The 18,222-nt window shown below is 38.7% G+C and overlaps 1 protein-coding gene across 4 annotated transcripts in view; it reads left to right on the top strand.

Moving 5' to 3' along the window:
• The window catches only part of TIAM2 (TIAM Rac1 associated GEF 2), a 170,383-nt gene that overhangs the window by 100,187 nt on the left and 51,974 nt on the right, over positions 1 to 18,222 (top strand). For 3 of the 4 annotated variants that reach the window (XM_068677152.1, XM_068677153.1, XM_068677154.1), the window contains 4 exons: positions 5,425 to 5,610; positions 7,359 to 7,505; positions 11,124 to 11,186; positions 16,042 to 16,209. In XM_068677152.1, the coding sequence (XP_068533253.1) occupies positions 5,425 to 5,610; positions 7,359 to 7,505; positions 11,124 to 11,186; positions 16,042 to 16,209 (564 nt within the window). The remainder of the gene's footprint in view (positions 1 to 5,424; positions 5,611 to 7,358; positions 7,506 to 11,123; positions 11,187 to 16,041; positions 16,210 to 18,222) is intronic. The other variant, XM_068677155.1, reaches the window with a different exon arrangement.

Below are 18,222 nucleotides of genomic sequence, written 5' to 3' on the forward strand. Positions count from 1 at the left end.
GTAGTTAGTTTTCTTTCTTCCGTACCCTCCTAAACTGAAAAACATGATCTAAACTTGTTATAACAGATCTTCAGTTTGGGTGGTCCTTGAACTGGCTAGAGCAGAGCTCTGCTTTCTGAGAGATTCAGTTCTTTTCGGGTGTTACACTTCAGTGTGGGATGGTCCCTCTCTGTGTTATTAGTAAAATCCTTCTCTTTTGGTAGTAGCCTGTCACTAAGGAATGAAGTGAATAGGCAGCCAGGAAAGTTAAGGAAGATCATCTCCTTTCTCCTCACTGTTGTAATTACTGTTTGGCTGATGACTGAATTTCCATCTTTGTTTCAGGAAGGTTTAGTATAATGAATAAACTGTTTCTGAACGTAGAATTGCGTAGCAGTGACTTGTAGGATGAAGCTGCTGTAGGAGTGTGTGCAGGAAGATCTTGTCTTCTGTTTTTGGGGGAGGGGCAGCTGGATAATAACAAACAGCGGCTTTCTGAATTACATCCCTGGCTATAGACACATATGTCATGCATGTAGTACTGCCAGTTTCAGTCAGATTATTGACGAGAATATAAATTAGGTAGATGCGGGTGCACTTTTGTGCTACCAGTGGTATTGGGAATAGGTTTTCTTCTCTCTGTTTTGGTTAGAAATCATGACGATTCTGTCCATCCAAAACAATCAGGAAGATGACATTTAAACAACCAACCAAAACAACAAAAAACAAAACAAAACATAAAACTATCGTCATGTTATTGCAAGAAATTTTAACTGTTTCGTAAGTCAGTAGCCAGAATGAAAAATAAAGGCTATTGCCAAACACACATCATTGTTGTTTCTCTGTATTATGTTCGATTTTTATTTCTTTGAATTTAAAGTAATAACAGTATCTCTGTAGTATCCTTTAAAGTAATGGAATTTCTGGGAGAGTGATATTTTTGCTTCTCCGAGTTCTCTTTAGGAAGTAATGACAATAAAACTCTTTTCCCTGTCCCCAGATGCTGAGTGACTCATTTATCCAGATGGGTGCAATATGAATTGTGTCTGAGAACCGGGGACTGGAATGCAAAGAGTTTGGTGTTGTTTGTAATGTGGTTAAAAAGCTGTTCATATAAAACAGCAGCAGAAGTTTCTTTTAAATCCACAGAGTTCCCTACATCAGCTCGTGGAGACACTTTCAATCTGGACAGAAGATGTTGTGTAGGGGAAAAATCTGCATTTCTTGTTTCTATAGATAGTGAATTATGTCAGTGAGGAGCTCATGTTTCTGTACAGTGTAAGAACTGCCGCTAAATCAAATCAATTTTAAAGGCTTACGCACTGAGAGAACACCCTCCTCCCTCTGTGTCTTTTCTTTTATGCTACCTTAAATAAATGCAAAGTGGAAAACTGGTTTTGTTGTCAGGTGAGCTGTCCAGGAGGCAACTTCCTTCCTTCCTCCCATTCCTTGAAGTATTCCTATTTGAGTTGATATGGTGTCATGTCTGGCACAGCTTTTGGCTATTCATATTCTGGTTTGGGTTTTATTACATTGGGCTCTCTTTGTGTATTTGAAAGAGGGAGAGTCCTTCCCTGTTCCCAAAGGACACCATTTGCACTGTAGGATGGGATGGGCAAGGAGCTGGGAACTGTTAGATAGGAATTGTTCTTCCCTGTCCACTTTTTATAATCTCCTAAGCAGTACTTGATGGATCCTGTATCATGTGCTGGAACTCCCTGGTCTGAGTTGCCTGCTCTAAAAGTATCCCCTTGGCTTTTCCAAGCTCCCAATTTAGAGTTTACCTGGAGCAAACCTGGCAGAGTTATTGAATGAACAGAAACCCCCTTTAGCTCACCTGTTTGCATGATTTAAAATGTAATTAATTTACAATTGTTTCACTAGCCTGGAGGAGAATTTACTGTTTATGATCTGAAAAAGATCATTACTGCTGAAGTACTGCCAAAAGTAAGTTAACCCTTAAGATCTCCTGCCTGGTCTAAATCTCTGTTGCCAACACGAGCCCTTTCACTTAGCGATCCCCACATAATTACTGTCTTATCCCTGCACCAGGCTTCTTTGCCTTAACTTCTCCTGATAGCCCAGACTAAATCATCCATGGCCCTAACTCTTTGGGCTTCTCACATTTTACTACTTTCTACCTTTCTGCCATGGTCTCCTTTTTATCTCTACTTTACAGGGATCCTATTAGCCTTGATAGATTTATTTGGGTGGCCCCTCCTTGTCTTTCTCCAGTGCTCTCTCATTCTGCCACTAAACTCAGACATCCTTGCAATAAAATTTACCTGTTCTGATGATGCCATCTTGCCTTTTTGCTTCACCTCCTTTAATGCTTTTCCTAGAAGTCCATCCAGAGGTTTTTCAACTGTGATTGAAACTGGGATAGAGAGAGAAGGGTTTTGGATGCCCTGGATGCTCAAGCCTGCAGCGCAGGCAAGCAGTAATAACTGAGCTGGTCACACCGGGTGCAGTTTCATGTATGCTTGTTTGTTTTGGCGTGCCTCACTTCAGGCCATTATCTCTTATCTCTTTGCGGACTCACTTCATACTGCTGTTTGTCACCCATTCCCACTCTCACTGCTGTCTGCTGCACCCACTTTTTCCCATTTGCTTTAGAAGAGATTTCAAAAGGTTTGTCTTGTCTGTGCACAATGAAGCTAAGTCCTTGAGCCGTCTTTCGGGCAGTCCTCCCACGTGGGTCAGAGATTTTCCTGACACAATAGTAGAATGAGGATTGCAGCATCTAATCTGCAGACTGTAAATTAACTTCATGGACCAGGTCATACTGCACTTTGAAGTTGTTGCTTTTTTATTTGTGAGCTTCCCCCATTTAGTTTTCAAGAATATAAATCTTTAGGAAGAATTATCATAGTTTAAAAGGCTTAGACAAATAGCAGCTGGCACTGGTCCGTGGTCTCCAATTGGTTCCAGACATCCCTGGTTTTGATAAGACTGCAAGACAATCCCAGAAATTCCCTGCCTACAGCTTTTGCTAATGCCATTAAATGTAACATTGTGATTACCAATGCTTTTGGAGCTGATTAACGAGCATCCTGCATGACTGATAAACACTGTAATTTAATTATTTCTTCTGAATGTCCTTATGTATACCTCACTCCCCCTTCTTAGATTGTCTTTATTTGAATGTACAACTGAGTAGAAATGTGTAATCAGGATCTTGAAGAAAGCCTCAGAAACACAGGAATGCCTGTGTTCAACTCGTGTTCAGTGGGAACAGGATGCTCCACTCCAGCAGCGCCCAGAACAAGCCTTGCTCTGTTCCTGAGGTGTTCAAAATTGGCTTGGCTCTGTACCTATGGAAGTGTCATCCCAAAGGGAAAGACTTCACCTGAACTTGTAGCTTTTGACTTTGTGAAAAACTGGCAACCATGTTCACCATGTTCTCATTCTAGTTGGGTGTCAACATGGTGAAAGAGATAGGCACAAAGCCTCTTTCTGGAATCATCCCACAAGAAAGGTACTAGCAAGCAGAAAAATATTGGGTGAAGAGTGTCTGACAGAAAAAAAAAAAAAAAAAGAAAAAAAAGAATGCAAAGTAAAGGAGAGTGATCAAATAGATCCAAGAAAAAATGATTGTTCTTTCTGGGACACAAAGGATGCACATTTCGAATGTCTGTAGTGAGAGATTAGAAGAGGCATCTTCATTGTGTGCATATCTCTGTCCTTTTTTCTCCGAATTTTTGTGAGTTGATTGGTTATAAGCTTTTGTAAATTCAATATTTTGCTTTTAACATTGCTTTCTTGAAAGATTTTTTTTGTTAGTGTACGGTAACTAGTAATTTCATATTTGCAGATGTATCCTCCCTGCCAAATAAGATCACTTCTTGCTTCCACAGGTTTAGCTAGATATAACTGATGCTATAGTCTGTGAAGCCATGTGTAAGGAAGCCAGAATAGGTCACATCTCTATCAGTTGTAGTACATGCCTTTAGCACCATTTTGTAAAAAGGGCAGTTCTTGCCCTTTCATTGATTGTTCATCATTGTAGAAAGTAAGAGGCAAGACACTTGTGTAATTTGTGGTATTTGTCAGCGTTATAAGGAAACTGAACTGATTTTCCTTCTAGATGAGCCTGTAGGTGATATAGTTCACCTGATATTTTTATGGTTTTTATCACTTTGTTTTCTAAGTCATAAAGCTGCTTGTCCTTGATTAATCTAAATTTAAGGTGATAATGTCCTGTACTCCCAGGGACAGGCAAGGCGTGTCGGTGAAAGGTATGAAGGCAATGCATGTTAGAAAAAGTGATAAACGTTCTCCACAACCCTAAACCACCTGTTTAACAACAAGCTTACAGTGATCTGAGCTGACATGTGAAGGAGAGCATTGTCAGGGAATTTTAACAATCTTCAGCTAATGTACATAACTTAATGTACATTAACCTAATGTACATGCTTATTCTGCCGTTTCATGTGTGAATATCTACTATATTAAACACAGCTGTGTTCTTATTGGTACTATTTATCAATCTTAATCTATGTTGTACACTGTGGTGCAGATTTTAGCTGCAGCTACCAATTTGTAAATTGGGAAAATCAAAAGCAAAATCTGACTTCAGTGCAGTGTTTATGTGTTTGTGTAGACGAGTGTGCATCTACACAAATACTTAAAATCTGTCATCTAAGACTTGATTCTGAACTGTACTCAACTAGTATATGTTTAAGTCTTTTCACTTTCTTAATTTTACCTTAAAATTGGATTAAACCTGTCTGTTACATCTGCATCTCTCTGTGTTAAATATGTTTTAAAATTTCTTGAAGGAGTATGTATACATTCTTGCTTTTGGTCCAGCAATTTGTATTGAGTATATATAGCTCATTTTTGTAGTATGCTTGAGCCATAAGCATGTCTTAACCTATTAGTCAGACAAAGAGCTGTACATGCTCACGTTGCCAGTATTGTCTCCTATTTACCTATTTATAGATAAAGAGGCCGTAGGAAGATGGTAAAGCCTGAGCAGAACCTATCAGCACAGCTACTGCACCTAGTGTAGTGAATTGGTGTAGCTATGCAGCCTTGCTTTCAGCCAGGCAGCTATACAATCTAAACTCATAAAAATGAAGGAAACAAAACTAATCTCCAAAACGAAAAAGGAGGAAAAAAAAAAAAAAAAAAAGCCCTCATGAACCACAGGGTTATGTTTTTATGTAACTGCTTTTGTGGCTATCAAACTACCCGAAGTTCATGGTATGTTCATCTTGTCAGTATGCATTTAAGACCACCAGCTTTGTTTTATTTCAAGCCATCTTTTGGGTTGATGTAACACAATATGACTGAATGTGTTTTGGCAGGGAATAACTAATCTAATCCATATACCACCAGATGAAAGTAATTTACTATGGGTTTGTGGAAGAGCTCAGATTTTCAGTGCAGCCCACAAAGACATTTTTCCTCTTTTAATTGTCCCTTTTTATATCTAAACAGATCCAGCAATGGGAACAGAACTTGGAAAAATTTAATATGGACCTTTTCCGAATGCGATGTTACCTAGCCAGTTTGCAAGGTGGGGAGCTCCCAAACCCAAAGAGCCTTTTGGCTGCTGCCAGTCGTCCTTCAAAATTAGCACTGGGAAGGCTCGGAATTTTCTCTGTCTCATCCTTTCATGCATTGGTAAGTCTGAATGTACTTTTTATGGATGTGCTACACAAAGCCTTCATTAATGTTGTACTTACATGTGGAATTGTGCTAGGATAATTCATGGGTGCACCCACATTCATTGTTCAGATGGCCTTGTTCCCATCCCACCCTTTCTGTCTCTTCCTTGACTGCAGAAAATGTTCTTTCACAGAGACAGACTTGGAAACCATGAGGATATGACCATGACTTTTTTTGGTCCGTAAGGAATCCAAAATCGGGCACTTTTGACTCATATAAAAAAAATAAATAAATAAATGAAAGAAAGTAGATGTAAATATAAAAGGTGATCGTCCCCCTGTACTCGGCTCTGGTGAGGCCGCACCTCAAGTACTGTGTTCAGTTTTGGGCCCCTCGCTACAAGAAGGACATCGAGGTGCTTGAGCGGGTCCAGAGAAGGGCAACGAAGCTGGTGAGGGGCCTGGAGAACAAGTCCTACGAGGAGCGGTTGAAGGAGCTGGGCTTGTTCAGCCTGGAGAAGAGGAGGCTCAGGGGCGACCTTATCACTCTCTACAGATACCTTAAAGGAGGCTGTAGAGAGGTGGGGGTTGGCCTGTTCTCCCACGTGCCTGGTGACAGGACGAGGGGGAATGGGCTAAAGTTGCGCCAGGGGAGTTTTAGGTCAGATGTTAGGAAGAGCTTCTTTACTGAAAGGGTTGTGAGGCATTGGAACAGGCTGCCCAGGGAGGTGGTGGAGTCACCATCCCTGGAAGTCTTCAAAAGACGTTTAGATGTAGAGCTTAGGGATATGGTTTAGTGGGGACTGTTAGTGTTAGGTTAGAGGTTGGACTCGATGATCTTGAGGTCTCTTCCAACCTAGAAATTCTGTGATTCTGTGATAAAGAAGTAGTAGTGTTGGAATTCTGTCGCTGTGATTTTACCTCCGTTGAGTTAGGAGTTTAAAGTGTATAGGACCTAAGTCACTTATAGTGAAAAGAGACTAACACTAAGATTTCCACAAGTAATTCTGGTCCCTCTGGGTTGAGCTGATCTTTTATGGAGGTCCCAGACCAACTAAAACATTTTTTAGTTTTTACAAGCAGTTTGATACCCTCCTGAACAGAAAGTGTTTTTAGAATAGGCTGAAATGTCATTTTTAAAAACTATGGCCTCTATTTGCAAAGAATGAGGAAGCTCCTTAGCTACTGTAAGCTGTTGGATTCAAGTGAACTATGGGAATAGCAGGTTTGCCCCTGCTTTTTATCCTTTACAGGGCTGAGAGGCTGGTCTTTGCAGAGAGGGGTGGATCTTGTTTGCTGCAAGGAACAGTAGCCCTCAAAGTCTCGTCAGAGAATGTGTTTCTCTTTACTGCTGTTTTTAACTGCGTATTTTGTGTCATTGCTTGTCAATAACACAATAGTATAGCACATTTATCTCCTGTATTAACCAGTTTTGAGTCTTTCTTCCTCTAGCAATTTTACATCTGACTAGTAGATTATCATTCTTGGAGTCTGTTCGTTAACTTCTTCTGTTGTACAGAGCAATATTTTCTCAGTTCTTTCCTTACAATCTGTCTGATTTTGCCCCATGACAAATAATTATGCTGTCACACCATCTGAATACCAAAAGAAGTGTCGGTGCTTAAAGTTTAATTGTCCTTGCATGTTAGCGTATTACATTGAGATAAACTGAAGTTACTTTCATTTGATGTCTTGGTTTGAAATAACTGTTAGTCTTTTGCTCTTATGAAAGTGCTATAAGAAGGCCTGTGTGTCTTTAAATAGATCTGCTCCAGGGATGAAGCTGCTCTCAGGAAGCGTACCCTGTCTCTGTCTCAAAGAGTCCGTAATAAAAAGGGTTTATTTTCTTCACTGAAAGGACTGGACACACTGGCAAGAAAAGGGAAAGAAAAGCGACCTTCAATAACACAGGTAAATCTTACTTGATGATGATTGGGATACTGGATGCAGAGAAGGGCTTGTTTCTACTGGGGCTGATTCTGCCAAATGCTGTTGGTGCATGAGGAAGGAGACAGCTGTCTATCAAACTTGCCTTTGCAATTTCAGTAGATTTGTGAATTGGCGTCAGCACATATCTGTATTTTGATTCCTTTGTGATAAGTGCAGTTGGTAAATGAGAGCTTTTGACACAGCGAGTTAGTTTATTACCTGCAGTGCAAGACCATCAGGTTTGAATTTGTAAGAAAACTCATCTTTTGGCCGCATTGTAAACTGGAAGTAGGATTTTGTTGGAGAGGGCTTATATGCAAATCCTTAATACAGCATTGTGCTGACACATAACTAGGACTTTGAAGTACTATTGCAATTTAATACAGAACAACACAGGTGAGTTTTCAAGGAAAAAGAGTGACTGGTCTGTGGATGGTGGTCTTGAAATCACCTCTATGAAGTAGCACACTCTGCCTGGAAGTAGCCACAAGGTGAAGACTGCTTTCATGCAAGGAGGCGAGTTTTCCAGCAGGTGCAGACAGCTGACAAATGAAGCTGTGCCAGTTTTTACATAAGTTGAAGGCTTGGCACAAATGCTGGGGCAGGCAGGCCCCTGTGAGAAAGGCTGCACCACTGCCTCTAGCCAGGCTCACAGATGCCTCCCTGAAGGGCTGCATCACTGCTAACACAACAGCATCTTGCAGGGTCCTCTTCTGTTTAAGAAACTAACAGCCTGTGCATGCATTTAGTGTAAACCTCACTCTTGTGGAATCTGTATTTCTTCAATAAAAACACAACTGAAGTGAAACAAAAGTTCACAGTCTTCTCCTTGGGAGGAAAAAAAAAAAAAAAAGTAAATAGCAGACACGCTTCCTTGATGGTAAGGCAGAAGTTGTAGATGTGTACCCTCACTCAGAGCATCACTATTTTCATTGGCCTTTGCCACGTCTGCTGTTAATACTGCAAAGCAGTATTTTGTGCTGTGTTCATCAGGTGACCTTGCTCCTGCTATTCCCTGAGTCTTGTATTTTGATTTTATTAGTAAACAAAAAATCTATGATTGGCACTTGAAAATTGGCTGTTGTTGCACATGTGGCATTCTGCTTGTGGAATATTTAAGCAAGCCTATCTGTGCTTGCATTGCAATAGTCCCAGAGCTGATGCAACAGATTTACTGTTGCAAAAGAGCACATCAGGATTTTCTTGTTTAGTGGTTTATATTTTTAATGGGTAAATATTTATCTACGTGTTGTGCTGTGTTGAAAAATCTTTGGGTGACTGCTAGGAATTTTAGTATATCAGTCGAGATGTGTTTACATGGTGAAATTGAATAAGAATAGAAACTCAAGTCTGCCTTTTGAAAGAGGGAACTGAAGGAGGGATTTTCTCCAGGTGGTCCTTTTCATATGTTTTTCAGTGTACTCCCTGGCAAGAGAAGGTGGTCTGTGAGCCCTGCACCTCTATTTCTTTATTAATAACAGGACTGGGGGAAGGGATGCTATGTCTCTTAGCTCTGTTCCCAGCTGGGCTGATACCTCTCGCTGTCTTAACTGCGTGATACATCCTCCTGTATGCTTTATAGCCCGTGAAGGGGATTTTGTGGAGCTCAGGGACAGGGAATCTCATTTCCGCAGCAAGGAGAGGAGGCTCCTGCTGCCTTGCCAGTGCTTTTCTGAGCACGGTGGAGGGAGCCCTGGCTGCAGGCGGAGGTGTCCCTGGCGTGTCCTCACCCTTTTTGTTACAAAGCTTGCAACCAGCTGGCCCAAAAAAGTGTTCATTTTCATCCAAGAGCTCAGGTTCTTGTATTTATTATTTTTCTTTCTTACTTTCTTAAACATCCTACAATAAAATTAAGGAAATGTAAATGCTGACTGCTGCATATTAATAACACCGGGCTATGACTCAACCATAAAAGTGAAGCATTTTAAAAGCATGGATTAAAAACTGACCCATGAACCTGGAAGGTGGCAAAAAAGGGAACCATGTCATTGCTCAGACTTGCGTGTATGCACATAATTGTGTATCAAAATCAGAATGGGCCTGGGGCTGTCTTTCTTGTCATCTCTTTCAAATGATGGGAAACTGGGTTAAGCAGAAAAGTGAAGCTTGGTTCTCTCCTTATTGTACTCCAATGTCTGTTTCAAAAAATAGGTTAAAAATTTATTGCTTTCGTGGATTTAATTAAAGTTCATTTGACTACAGCTAGTATGTGTTTATCTACAGTGCCCTAGCTTCAAAATTAGATATTGTGTTCTTGAACATCATTGTGTCAGAGAAGTTTTTAATTTTAACTTAATTGTATGTTGTTAATAGTAATCTGGAAAAAAAATAAAAGGGGGAAAAAATGTGTTCAGAGCTTCTATGCTGGGAGGCTTTCGTAAATATTATTGAAGTGTCTCAGTCTTTTAGAAATCAGTTAATAAAACTGAACTGTAGCAGATGGGGGATGTCTAGGCTCACATTATCCTCAGTTTCTTAAATGCTTATCTGCTTTTCTTCAATCTAAATGATAAACTATTTTGAGAAATAATAAACAATAAAATGCTTTGACTACATCTGTGGGTAAGACAAGGAAAAGTTAAAAAGTTAAGAAGTTAAAAAGTGGTGCCTGTTATTCACATTGTCAGAAACTGCATTACATATGAAATTTTAGAAATCCATTGCCTTGGATTATCCAAAAGGTTTCTGCTAGGAGAAAAAAAAAAAAAAAAAAAAAAAAAAAGATTTAAGTTTGATATTGTCCTGATTTGTTGACTTCAGTAGACCTAAAAATGATATTTCTGTTTGCACTTGGGGATGGTAATGTTAGTACCTGCAAAACTCAAGCTGGTATGTAAGCTGGATAGACCTATCTTTATGTTTATACAGCCCTTTTCACCAAAATATCTGATTGTATACTTAGCTATTTATTCATTTACATGTTTTTTTTTTTAATTACTTGAATAATCTCTCCACCTTTGTGAGATACCAACAACTGCTAGTTACATTATCTCTCTAGAAACTACGAGTTTCTACACAGATGGGGAATGTAAGTTGCAGTTCCAAAGCAGGCACAATAGTCAGATATTTTCATTCCTTGCTAGTGCTGGTGGGGGTCAAAACTGCTCAGGTAGACGAACTGAAAAATTATAGGGGAAGAAGTTTTCCAAAAGTGTCAACATTAATTTGAAATAGTTCTTTTAAATCATTATGAGATTTGTAGCTATATCAGATGATAAACCAGAGGGTAGAACTGTATCTTGGAGCACAGTGCATGATTAGAAGGTAAATGACCATTATTGCTAAATAGTAGATAGGAAAAAAAAAAAAAAAGCACAAAAAAACAAGGAAACAAGCATGTGGATTCTTTGATATATGTTTGAATGTATGTGTACATGTGGCCTGAATTTGAGAACTGACTTAAATTTTCTATATGGAGGAAGAATTCATGTCTTTAATACTACTTCTAGCCATCAGAGGTTCAAAACAATCCCTGGTCTTTAGGGATTTGATATATTCATTTAGTTTTTGATTTTAATTATCCAAATAATTTGCCTAATACACATAAATAAAGTTTTTAATTTGTTTAATCCATTTATTTATCTGTATTATTTTTAACAGATTTTTGATTCAGCTGGAGGACATGGGTTCGCTGGTGTCCAGAATTCAGCCAACTCTGCTGAGGTAAGATAAGCCTGTCCCTATTCAGCACCATCTGTTTTTCAAATTCATGAATATGTTTCACTAAGCATATGATGAGACTGGTTCAGAAACCCCATCGAGGTTCATGAAAGTATAGTTAGCATTAGATGTCAGAATTATAATTCTGCTAATGAAACCACTTTAACATAAGTTTCTGAAGATGCATGGTAGCTTTAAATAAATAAATAAACAAATAAAAATCCCTAGAAGCTTATTTATAGCACTAGTCCTTACAGGTGTATACTATATGTAGGGTGGTGTCTAAGAAGAGACAGAGAGATTTGGAATTGAATTTGCTGGAAAACATCTTTCATGGCGTGGCAAAACACAAGCTGTGTTTTCTACTTTGCCTAGTTCAACAGAACCTGTATATTTTTAGTATTAAGGCAAATGAAGTCTAATTTAATCCTGTGGAGCATACCAGCAGAGAAGTGTGAGTTAATGTATAGCTAGATATTACCCAAGTCAAGTAAGAGGAAGTGGCATCCCCATGTTGCCCAGTAAAATTGCTGCTGATACTGTTTAGTGCCCACAGAAAACAACCTTGTGCAGGAACAGAGCAAAGTGCCAGCACATCAGGCACCATCCCTCTTTGTTCCTGCAGCCTCCCTGGGGATAGCATTGCTGTCCCCTGGTCTAGAAGCAAAGCAGGATGCTCTGAAGTCCATAATAACATGTGCGTAGGACCACCAAGTGTTGTCTACCTACTGCAGAGCTTATATAGATAGACTCCTCCCTTAGTTGGCTTGTGCAGATAAGCTCCAAATAAAAGATTAAAATTAAATATTAGACACAGGGTTTCTGGACTTTGTTTTGTGTATAGTATAACTAGATTGCTTTAATTATAACACATACCAGACGGAAAGGGATATTTGTCTTTCAACTTAACCTTCTGTCCATATTCCTCCTTTGTTTCCTGAGTCAGATATTCTCCAATGTAGTTTAAAACTTGGAAGAAGACAAAATGAATAAATAAATAAAAATCATACCACAGAACTATTCATTTTCAGATGAATATGTTTGTACCAGGTCTTAGACAAAAAGTAAAAATTTACATTTAGAATGAAATATTGCTCTTGGAAATGATTAACTATAGTGAACAGTTGTAATGAATCTCATGACGAAGGTTTGGACACAGTTCGTCGTTTCTCATAGTTTTATGTGTTGTTATTTTATTTTATTTTATTTTATTTTATTTTATTTTATTTTATTTTATTTTATTTTATTTTATTTTATTTTATTTTATTATTTTATTTTATTTTATTTTATTTTATTTTATTTTATTTTTATATCATATGATACAAGGTTTATTTTCCCATCAAGGATATTCATTTAGTGGCTACGTAGTAAATATATAATTATGCAGAAATGATACCAGTGAGAGGCATCTCCACCTGACAGCAGCAAATCCTCTAAAAATGCTGCTTTACTCTTGAAAGTATCTTCACTTTTTGTGTGTCTTTTGAAGAAATATACTGAAACAAATTAATTCCCTTCATTATTTGACCACCCTTTTATTTCCCTGGGTTGGGAAGGTATTTATACCAAATCATCTCTCTCTTTTCCAAATAAATTACAATTATGTGGGATTTCTGGGTGACATGGTCTCCTGTAGAGAACACTCACCAGTTCCTCCAAAATGTACCGATGGCTGTGGTGTCAGATTGCCTCAGTTTCACACTTCGGCAGCAGCAAAGACAATTCATTCTTGACAGGTCCTCTTAAACCATGGGAACATGAGGTCTCTCCTAAAACAGATGAGGAAAAATTTCTTGGGTGCAACTCCTGAAGGTTCCTCTCAGAGGGATGCTGTGGTGCTCCGTCACTTTAGCACTGACCCCTTTGGGGTTGATGGTGCCACTCTTTGTCAGCTTGCTTTTCTTGCTTCCCTCTGAAGAGATACAAACAGGTTTTGGAGGTGCCGCAGGGCAGGAAAAAGACGTCTGCTTCCCTCAGTGCCTTGTCTGGGAAGGGACAAGGTCTGATGTATCGACCCAGCTTTTGCAACAGAGCTTATGTGTTTTTCCAAATTACTTTGCTGAATTCAGGCAGGGGCTCACAGCCCTGCTTCCTGGGTGGAGGGGGCTGGCATGTGGTCAGCCTCACTGCAGAGGTTGGAGAGGCTGTTTGCAGAGCTTAGCAGGGCTGTTTCAGGACTCAAAACCCACCCCAATTCAGGTGCTGAAGTGGAGCTCTGAATCTCAACTTTATTTCTAGAAAAACATCTGAACTGTATTTCAAAACCTTTTTTTTTTTTTTTTTTTTTAATGGGAATTAAATATAGTGTGGGCATTTTTAAGATCCTGACATTTTCATGAATCATCGGACAACTCAGAAGTGATTCATCATAACTCTGAAAACCGTTACTTTGGCGTTAGCCCGTTTTCATTGGCTGATTTCAATAAAAAACACAAACAGGATCAAAACTTTTATAAAATGCTACCTGAGGAATGCAGTGAATTACAAACAGTGAAGTCTGCCAGGAAGGCTATATTTTCCCCGAAAAGGATGATAAAAACAGAGACAAATAGCGGGGGAAATTATGAAGTAACCTATTGGTCCTGCAGCAACCCTATGGCACAACGTGTGACAGTCTGCAAATCCTGGCGCATATTTCTGGAAAATTGGATGGGTTGTTTTAACGTGGCAATGAATGAATGAACTATTGTAGTATTAGTCACTGCAGGCATAACAGGAAAAAAAAATCTCTTTTCATGTCAGATTTTCTGAGATGGAAAATGTGGATGAAGCAACAGTATCTCAACGGCAGCTAAGGAACATATTTTTGTTTAGTAACAGATATGAGGCTTATGTTTGGGCACCAGTATGCATGGCAAAGAAAGGAAAGAGTCTTAGATGGGTGGAAGAACTTTGTCTTGTCTTAAAAGCTGCCAGAAGAAGGTGACTTTAAATTTATTTCTCGTCACCTTCATCCTCTTTATTTTAATCCTTGGCAATAGTGAGATTTATTTCTGTTGAACAGACAGGGAGAGCTACTATTGCAGGGCAATTAACCATTTTGGTAATTACAAATGTCTGAATTGCTGGGAGCATCTCCCTACCTAAGTCAACATGGCTTCATCTTTCCCTGAAGGAAGCCACTGGAGAATTCAGTCTGACCATTTCCATCTCAACTCTTGCAGCGTGCATGCCTTGCTCTTTCTCATTCCTCCTACTTGCACTGTGGAAGGAGGACATCATTTATTACCAGGCACTTGATTTACTGCTTTCTGAGAGCACCACGGTTCTGCTGGAATTATCTTCTTCAACAACAACAGTTTTACGAGCAGGTTGGAGCCACAGCCACCGAGGTGAAACTTCACCTGGTGTAGATTTCATCGCTCCATTAATTGCAGTAGCATAACAGTATTGCTGTTATGCATAGTAGTTGCTCTATTTTAGTAGGATTTCCATGGACCTATGTTAATCAATGTGTCATTTTTAGCTATTTAAAAAGGACAGTTGAGCAATCACTATAAGATTCTTGCATGCTATTAGTTCATTAATATAATTCTGCCAAAACCAGCATTACTCTTGCATAAAATTATTACTGTGGTTCGTTTGCAACCTGAATTTCTGCATTGTTTGGTAATTACACAAGTAGGACTGCTTACTACATCGTTTTTACAGCCACAGTTGTTATTTAAAAAAACAAAATAATATTGGTCTCTTTGTTGCTACTGGTAGATTGTTGTCAATAACTTTGCTGCCTGCAGCAAGGGAAGCAGTCCCTGTGCAGTGATTTTGCTGGAGCTTTTAATTGCAGTGGACCACTGGGCTTGTGTCCCTGCAGAGTCAGGAGGAAGAATTGCATAATCAAGGGGCTTTGTGTAGGCAACAAAAACACCCCAACCCACAGGAACAGGGGAAAAGAACAAACCAACAAAAAAAAAAAAGCAGCCGGGAAGTAGGCACTCCTGAGAACAGCTCAGGCTATCGTAAGATCTGTCTTGGGTCACAGTTCTGCTGCTTTTCTGGGTTATTGTCACTTTCCTTTGGCTGAAAGGGGGAATCCAGGGAGCCTCTCTATGTAAACATAAACGCCTTGATAGGGGCAGTGGAGTGACATGCTGAACAGGCAGACCCAAATAGAGAGGTGAAATTCCAAGTTCAGAACTGCTCTCAGTGTTTTTCTTCTCCTTGTGTGGCTTCTGAACCATCTAGCCTGAAGTGTGGTGCAGAAGAAAGTGTGAAAATGAAGGGTGAGAAAATGACAGGAATTTTAGTTAGGGTGGATATTGTATTTGATCAAGCTTGAGTGGCTTTGCAATGAATGTGGATGTGAGCCAGACTGGTAAACAAGCAAGTACTCTGCTACCTATCAAATAATATGATCTTAAACTGTAAATAGAATGAGAACATTTTATTCATGTTTAGTCCTTTATGTTATGGCAAGCCTTGCTCTACAGTGCTCTCTGCTGGAAGTTTGCTATATTATCATTTTCTGCTAAAATTATAGTAATTATGTTTTTTTCTCACATTTGTTAATTAGATAAAATTGTAGTAGTCAATTCTTCTTAATAAATGTTTCCCACTGCGGCATAATATCAGGTAGCTATGTATTTTCACTTAGAGTTAAATCAACAAATAATATGAAAAGGCATAAAAGCCCATAATGGGAACTCAGTGGGAATGCAATCCATTCTCAAGAAAATTGAGTCATTGACAATGAATGAGAACAGGTAACAGAACTTTGTCCCTTGCTCACCATGGGAAAGTGCACAGTACTGTGTCTAAAGATATGGTGGTATATGTGCACTGCAAGCTATCAGTGGAACTGTACATTTTTTATTTTAGCAACATCCTCATGTGTTGTACCTTTCTCCCTTGTTTCCAGCAGCAAGTTGATGAATTTTTGAACGTCTACTGCTCAGTGCCAGACAGCATCCAAAAGGAGGGTGCATGGGAAACACAAACATATGTGCACTTCTGTGATGGCCAAGGAGTGGCATTAACCCTCAAGCCAGAACACAGAGTGGAAGATGTTCTTTCTCTGGCCTGCAAGGTATGCATTTTTCATGTACGATTGCACCTCATTAACAACTGTGGACCTCAGAAGGACCATAATACTTCTGAGGACTCCTTAATAGTGAACGAATAATACCAGCATCTCCCTGTCTCTGCATTAAGGCACATTTTGAGCGTTTGCACCATTTCCTTTAGCAGTATTATTTTGTATTGTAGACAAGGTAGCAGGGATGTGGAAAGCTTTTCAAGAGGCACTGCTCAAGTCTGTGCACACTGAATCCTTAAAGAGTGGTGACAGTTTGCCAGGTAATCAGCCCCTGAGATATCTCCATCCATGTCCAGTCTGAGTTGTCACTGCAGCAAACTGAGCTTTCTGTGCAAATTAGTCACAGGAGTAACGGGGACTGTTTGATTTAATGTCAGGAGAGAAGATACTGAAAACTGCTGTTAACAATGGCTAACATATATGTTTGCTTCTTCAAGGGTCCTTTTTTGGCTTTTGATTAATGAAGCACATGTTCTACTTGAAAATTTCAAAGAGTATGTTATGTTTTGACAGTCAGTGCCAGAAATTTGAGAGGGATTGCAGTAGATCTTGGGACAGAAAGTGGAGTCACAGATGGAGGGTAGAATAAAAAACTACCAACAAAAGACCACCACCTCTAGAGCATCACAACTTACCTGGCCCCTTGGTCTTCATTTGTGTTAGTGGTTGAATTTGGCTCTGACGTCATGATTCAAATCAAATTATACAAACAAGTTCTTTGGAACAGCTTTCACACCCAAATCATGTTTTCCTATTTTCTAACAAGTGGTAAGTATAGTTTATTCACTTCACAAGTAAAGAGAAAAAAAAATGGAGAAAAAAAAAAAAAAGAGGATTTTTTTTTTTTTGGTACATAGTACCAGGTGAGCTCTTTCAACTGGCTTGAAGTTAATGAATTTTGAGGGTTCTAATGATGGAAAGGCCTCAATTTAATAGCTCAATTTAATAGCTCTTTCCACATGATAATGTTGTATAAATAAATAAAGAAAGGAATTATATAAGTTTCTAAAAATCTATGATGTACTATGTGTTTTAAATCAAAATAAGCACATTCTTCTTAGTCAAGTCACAGTTCATATACCAGGCACCTCTGAGAAGAAATTACCTTCTCATTACTCTTGTTAGTGGAGACTGAATCCTGGAGAAACAGTTTATTAGGCTAGTTTACTTCCTAAAAATTCACTGTACAGGTGAAACATTGTTTGACCAGCAGATGGCACAGTAGAGCTGAAACATTTGGAAATCATTAAGGTAACATAGAAGACCACTGAAAGAGAAATAAAAATTTATATTTATAAAAGTAAGTTGAAAAGGAAATGCCTTACCTCTCTTACTCCATCATTCCAAAATACTTGTAATTCTAAAGCTGGCTCTTAATTTTTTAACGTCTGTGTTACATGAAAATATAGTTTTAAATATATATACATGTATATATATTTTTTTCTCTGAAATATTTTTCTGTTTTATTTATTTTTTCCTCCTCTGTGTGTAAAGCTTTTCATAAGCATTTTCTAATACTGAATACTTTCTTCTCATCTATTCTGGTTCTTTTCTTTCTTACATTTTCATTCTGCTCTGAGTGTAAGGAATCTTTCTTCTTAACAGAACATGTTTGAATGTTATAAGTATAAATTTCAAAGGTTTTTTTTTTTTTTTTCTTCATTCATGCTTTATGGGGTTTATACTTTTCTCATTTCTGTTTTCCATCTGAGTCTTTTGGATAGCACATATAGAGGAAACGTGCATTTGAATACAATTATTTAGGATACAGTACACATGCAACTCATAAGCTGTTACACATAATAAAATGTTCAAGTAATTACTAGTTACTCAGTAAATTTAGTTTTCATAAGCTGCAGAGTTGTGCTAAAGAGGTTAAATAATCCGAACGGATGCAGTCATTCCTCCTTTTCCTTTTTTTAAGCAATGCTGCTCTATTAGTATGTTAAAACAAAATGTTTTTTGCAGTGGTTTCACTAGCATCCTGATTTTTCAGAGAGACTC

The sequence above is a fragment of the Anas acuta genome, chromosome 3 (assembly GCF_963932015.1).
Source record: "Anas acuta chromosome 3, bAnaAcu1.1, whole genome shotgun sequence".
Lineage (NCBI taxonomy): Eukaryota > Metazoa > Chordata > Aves > Anseriformes > Anatidae > Anas > Anas acuta.